This window comes from Ipomoea triloba, chromosome 2 (assembly GCF_003576645.1).
Source record: "Ipomoea triloba cultivar NCNSP0323 chromosome 2, ASM357664v1".
NCBI lineage: Eukaryota > Viridiplantae > Streptophyta > Magnoliopsida > Solanales > Convolvulaceae > Ipomoea > Ipomoea triloba.
Window position 1 is genome coordinate 17,579,592 of NC_044917.1, and position 6,188 is coordinate 17,585,779.

General features: G+C 34.6%; 1 protein-coding gene across 1 annotated transcript; it reads left to right on the top strand.

The window, feature by feature from the left end:
- The first annotated feature begins 5,156 nt into the window (after positions 1 to 5,156).
- On the top strand, positions 5,157 to 5,902 carry LOC116011385 (basic form of pathogenesis-related protein 1-like). The gene has a single exon (XM_031250944.1). The coding sequence runs from the start codon at positions 5,232 to 5,234 to the stop codon at positions 5,727 to 5,729; it is 498 nt and encodes a 165-aa protein (XP_031106804.1). The 5' UTR covers positions 5,157 to 5,231; the 3' UTR covers positions 5,730 to 5,902.
- The last annotated feature ends 286 nt before the right edge of the window (positions 5,903 to 6,188 follow it).

Below are 6,188 nucleotides of genomic sequence, written 5' to 3' on the forward strand. Positions count from 1 at the left end.
TTGGGATGAGTTTGAGGATGGATATGGAGTGGTGGATCTTTGAGTATCTCTTGGGCTGTTTGATGATGAACTAACTATGGAACTAACTTTGGACTTCGGTCCCTGTGATTGGGTTTTTACCCCTGTGATTGGACTTCGGTCCCTGTGATTGGACTTCGGTCCCTGTGATTGGACTCCGGTCCCTGTGATTGGGTTTTTACCCCTGTGTACCTAACTTCTAACTTTTGGGCTTGGTGTTTGGAGTGAGATTTGGTGCTTGGGTCGGAAGTTAAGGTTTTGTGCTTATCCTTGGGTTGAGGTCTGTTTGGTTCCTTGTTGACTCTTGAGTTGTATTGTATCTCGTTGATTGTTGGTTATTCTTGGATATATTCTAGTTTGGTTGTTTCTTATGAGTTTTCGGTTGAGTTCGTGGTTCGGTTGGATATTGGAATTGATGAGAAGTCTTGGTTTATATATTCTTTCAGCGTGTTGTTGTTGAGTATCTGATTTAAACTTGAACAGTTCGTTGGTGTGTATATTCTATATGGGTGTGTAAACCTATTTACAACTTACTCTATATCTATACTTCCATGCGGGTGTGAATGGTGGTTGCTTAGCAGTCTTTTGCTAATGGTTTCTTGTATGTTTTCCAGGTATGCCATAAGTCTAAGCGTGAGCGCGATAGAGATATATCCGTATGAGCCGGCTTAGACTAGGTTGTTATGTTTTTAGACTTATCTTTTGGGCCTGTGCGCCAATACGAGATTCTATATACTCTTGTTCTAGATTTTGGATGTTTTGGATATGTTTGAGGATTTATATACTTTTTGGTTTCAGTTTTTGGTTAGCCTGTGCATCTAGGCCGTGTTTTCTTACCTAGATGTGGCATGATACCCCTTAGGTTTTAATTCGCTTCCGCTATGTTATGTTTTATGGTTGAGATGGGCAGCTTTTGTGTTAAGTTTTAGCTATCTCAGCTTGTGAAGAGTTGGGGTGTCACACCAGGGAACTAGTATTCCTCCCCAAGAAACTTTCCTAAATCATGTGTTCTCATATTTGAAGTAAAATCGTTTGGTTGATCTATATAAATGTAGATTCATCTAAGGATAAGGCTTTAAATAGGGTAGTACTATGAAGAGTTTTATGTACTTTATGTGCTTTGAAATCCTCCAAAAGAAGTACGAATGGAGTATTGACTGAAAGAGTAAGAATATGCGTAATCTATTCTTAAAGGCACTAAATTCACCTAAAGGTACTAAATCATGCATAATAAGCAATTAATTCAGTCCTAGAAGGCTCTAAATTCAATCTTAGTGAACATGCTTTTCTAAAGGCATAATTATAACAATCAAATAATATAATTAGTGCAATTAAAAAACATGTATAGCATGCTCAGATTATGCATATTACGAACTCAAACTCCACAATTAAATATTTAAATTGTAACACTGAATACAATTTAAACCGAATATCAATATTAAAATTAAAATTCAAACAAATTAAGACTTAATAATTTGTTCAAAAATTAATAATAATTTAATTATGAATTTAATACCACAATGAAGGAAAAACTAAAGGGCATTAATATTCCAAAACAAGTAATTACCATACATTTACCATTGCCAAAATAATATACAATATTAATTAAGGTAATATTAATATGACAATATTAAACCAAATAATTACCATTTACCAAAATTAATATGTATAATATTACTATATATTTACCATTTGTCAAAAATAATATATAATATTAATCAAGGTTACTATAACATGGCAATATTTAAACCACATAATTACCATGTACAAAGATTAATATGTAATTAAGTATTAAATAAGGCAAACAAATATATGGTAAATATAGAAAAAAAGGAAATTGCAAATTTTGGTAATGAATGTACCAGTACGTAGGTTCTTCGTCTTCTTCCAACGTCACCAAACTAGCGCAACCGTCGTCGTTAACCAGGGAAGAAGGGGAGCAGTCGCCGGTTCACCTAGTTGCAGCGGTAACGTTGTCGACTAGAACTTGAGGAGCCGCAACAGCAAATGCCGGTGGCATCTACTGGAGGAGAGAAGGAAGCAGGTACGTCGCCGGGGAGCCGCAACAGCTTCTCTACAGCGCCAATGGCCGTCGCCAACCGCCCTCAGCCGCGACGTCAATTGGAGCTTGAAGAACAGCGACAACCCATCGTCGGAAAAACGAAGCAGTCGCGGGAAAACAAAGCAGTCGGCTACCCTCGCCTGTTGTGTCGTTGAGGAAACCATGTAGCGTCGTCGTCGGTAACCGGCGACCAAATCCGGTGATGCTCCGTCTTGCTCGCAAGCTTGGCTCAATAGACAACGGCGACGGAGGGAAACAAGGTTTTTTCTTTTAACCCGATCGCCGAAAAAGAAAAAAAATAATTTCGCGATTAAAAAACGAAATTAGAATTTCTTAATGACAAAATTAATTCAGCAGTCCAAATATTAAACTTCAAAAGTCCAAAAAAATCATATACAAAACTTAATATATATGAAATTAATGTTGATTTTTAGGCAATACAATCAACCAGACAGAGATTAATAAAGGCTCTTGATACCAAATGTAAGATCATAAATACAGTCTAATCATAGAGAATGAATCTACGAGAAACTTAACTCGTAGTAGCGGAAGCATAAGTCGTGTTGATCTCCAGCCATAATTGATACCTTGTTGTGTTGCCTCTTGAACTGTAGATCTGCAAGGTGTTAGTCGTTTTGTCTCACACTTAACTCAGAACCCTAGATGGTGTACTGATATTTTTGAATAGTATGAGTACCATAACTATAGGTCCTATATGATTGTCTGTCCTACATCCCATCAATACAAGCTTTATATAGGCATAATGGTGCATTGGACAAAACCTAGATGTCCAATCCAACCTATAAATTAATTGGGTCTAGTCCACTTGCACCACATTATTAAGGCCCACAATATATAATATATTTGTATTAGAGAAATGTCTTACACGCTATCCATCAAAACTCAAAAACAACAATATACCCAACCTAAATTAAACCTACAAATTGATTACACCTAACCTAATAAATCATTCTTAAAAAAAATCCTTTCTAAATTAGAGTGTGAAGAGAAGATTGGACCAACCAGGTTCGCATCAAACTAAGCCATACATACGACCATACATTCTTTCGCTTCACGAGAATAATTGTTGAGCTGTGATATATGGTGGACTATTCGAGCTAAAATGCTTCGAACTTGCGAAACGGAAAGCGTAGAGATGGGGAAGTTACTGGAAATGGATGGATTGTTTGAAGAGTGAACACAGATATGGAAAAGGGGTTGACCGGCCTTCTTATAATAATATTATTATTATTATTATTATTATTATTATTATTATTATTATGCTGTAATTTTTAAAATTTAAAGTAATAATAATAATATTATTATTATTATTAGTAAGAGTATTGTTGTCCACATGTGTTAATAATATTATTAGTATTAATGTGTTAATAAAATACTATTATTTTATTAGTGTCAATTAGTGTATCATGTTCAAATTTCAAAGAAGACCATTCTCTTTAATGTTGTCATATGCAATGACAATTAGCAAGAGTCAAGGTCAAACACTTACACATGTTGGGTCACTTTTAAGAAGTCAGTATTTGTTTATTGCCAATTGTATGTTGCTGCTTCCACAGTGAGAAATTCAAATGGGTTGAAAATATTACTAAGTAATGACTACTTCAACTACTAACGTATTTAGTGAACCATGAAGTGTTCAATAATGTATAACATGTAATTTAAGTTTATTCCAATATTTAGTGAAATCATGTAATTAGTTAAGATACTTAAATGTCTTTTTCCCTAAACAACTACTGTTTAATTGTCTAATGATTTATTTAATTACTATAGTATTAAAACAATTGTTATAAAATGTATCGTACATCGCACTGAACAATAATAGTATGTTTAATTCCTTTTCTATGGATCAATTTAATTTATAAACATCTATATCTATTATACTAGTGACTACACAAATTCAGTTCGGAAACTTCTTCAAAATCATTAATACAGATGATTTTAAAATGAATATATCGCTAAATAAACCTAACTTCAATGCAGTTGGTGAAGAACCCCTAAGCATTCTCCCAAATATTATGTAACTTTTTATTACTTAAAAATTTTTATTAAATGGCAAAACATAACTTAGAAATGTCAAGAACCAGGGCTACATGCAAGCACCAAAGATGGAAAACATAAGACTACATTTCGAGAAAAACTTATCATAGAAGAGCTTTCAAACAACTGAGATTCAATCATGTAGCCGAACAACCAATAATAGGGGAATGACATAGAATCAAATTACAATCAAAATCTTATGATCACAACAGAGCCTAGTTCCCGAAGAACTTAAAATGATAGAGCTTCACAAATCAATAGACCTTTCAACAGTAGAGATGGAAAAGAGTTAAATTAATAGATCTTATAGTGAGATGAACCAATAAAGCTTATTATCTGTTAGAAGTTAAGATGTGAATTTTCGGCAAACTTAACTAAAAAGCTTTAATTTGATAAAGTAAGTGGTTGGTAGAGCTTAAGGGTTTGAAAGAAAAGAGGTTTCAAAAGATGTATTCATTAAACCTGGTGGATGAGTTACGTTGAGGCTAGGATACTAGAGTATGATTATCAGCCCATGCCTGCCTCGCAGTCTTGGCTGTCTGAGAAGCTTCCAATCTTTATCTTTTTTTGCTGTTTGCATCAAAGTTACCAGGGGATTAATGGAGATTCTGAAATTAGATTAATTATTTCCAAATCGTGTTATAATATATATACAATCTCAAAATAAGTGGAAATGGAGATTTTGAAATTAGATTGGGCAAGTTTATTCTTTTTGCTGTACACTTTTTGTGTATTTTTGTAAAATAAAAAATTTGTATTCACCCCTCCTAGACATTTACTTGTCACCAGAACCAATTTTTTTCAACCTACCTACCTAACTTTCTTCCTATAGATACTCTACCCAGAAATATTTGTGTTTCCTTATTAAATGCATTGATCAATATTTGTGAGGTCACCATTATTATTGTATTTGTAGGCCATAGAAATTATTCAAAGATATCCATTCTTTTAGGATACATACATTCCTATAAATACCTTATAACCCAATGCCAATGGTCATTATATTGCATCTCTGCAGAAAGACTACATTTTTCCATTTCCTCTTACTTTTCCTTTTTATTGCATCTGATCTGCAAATCACAATAAAAAGGAAATGGAGTTTTCTTTTCTGCAGGTCTCTATTGCCATAATTGCCTTAGTCGCCATTGCCCAGCCATCTTTTGGACAGGCCGCCTGTGATTCTGAGTGCATTAAAGGGTTTATTGCTGCACATAACGCGGCCCGAGAAACGGTTGGCGCTCCACCGGTTAAGTGGAACACCACCTTAGCAGACTTCGCTGAATCCTATGCCACCAAGAGGTCTGCTGATTGTGCGGCGCAGCACTCACAAGGGCCATATGGAGAAAACATCGCAATGGCTTCTGCCGAATTGTCTCCGGCGGATTCCGTGAAGTTGTGGATGGATGAGAAGAAATACTATGACCAGGCGTCGAATTCTTGCACTGGCGGAGAGTGCCACCATTATACGCAGGTGGTTTGGCGTGACACCACGAGTATTGGCTGTGCTAGGGCTACGTGCAAAACTGGTTGGATGTTTGTCACCTGCAACTATTACCCTCCAGGCAACTATGTGGGCGAACGTCCATATTAAAAACAATTTTTTTTCCTTGTTGATTAGTATGATCTTGTGAAATGCAGACAATGCATTATACAAAAAAAATATAAATATTTAAAAATATTAGCACTAATGTACTATCATGAAACAACTACTGTTTCATCCATGGATGTTGATTGAATCCAATTTTGAACTTTTACTTTTACTTATGGCTAGCTATACTTGATTTTTTTTTCTGAGTCCATTGATATCCATTTTTTCTTTCTTTTTTTTTTGGTTTTGGTTCTGCCTTATAAGATTTCCCTGAGTGAACTCATAGGAATAAATTGATTTTGATTAACCAACACCAACCAGTTGTGAGTTATTAACACGTAAAAATAGTGAAGAAATGAAAATGAGACAATTTTTAGATGATTTTTTCTTTTTTTATCGTTATAATTTCTTTTTTATTGTTATAATAAATATAAGTAGGGCTATACGGACTCGAACTGTAGA

Coding starts and splice junctions, on each gene's coding strand:
- LOC116011385 (XM_031250944.1), top strand. CDS start 5,232: ATGGAGTTTTCTTTTCTGCAGGTCTCTATTGCCATAATTGCCTTAGTC.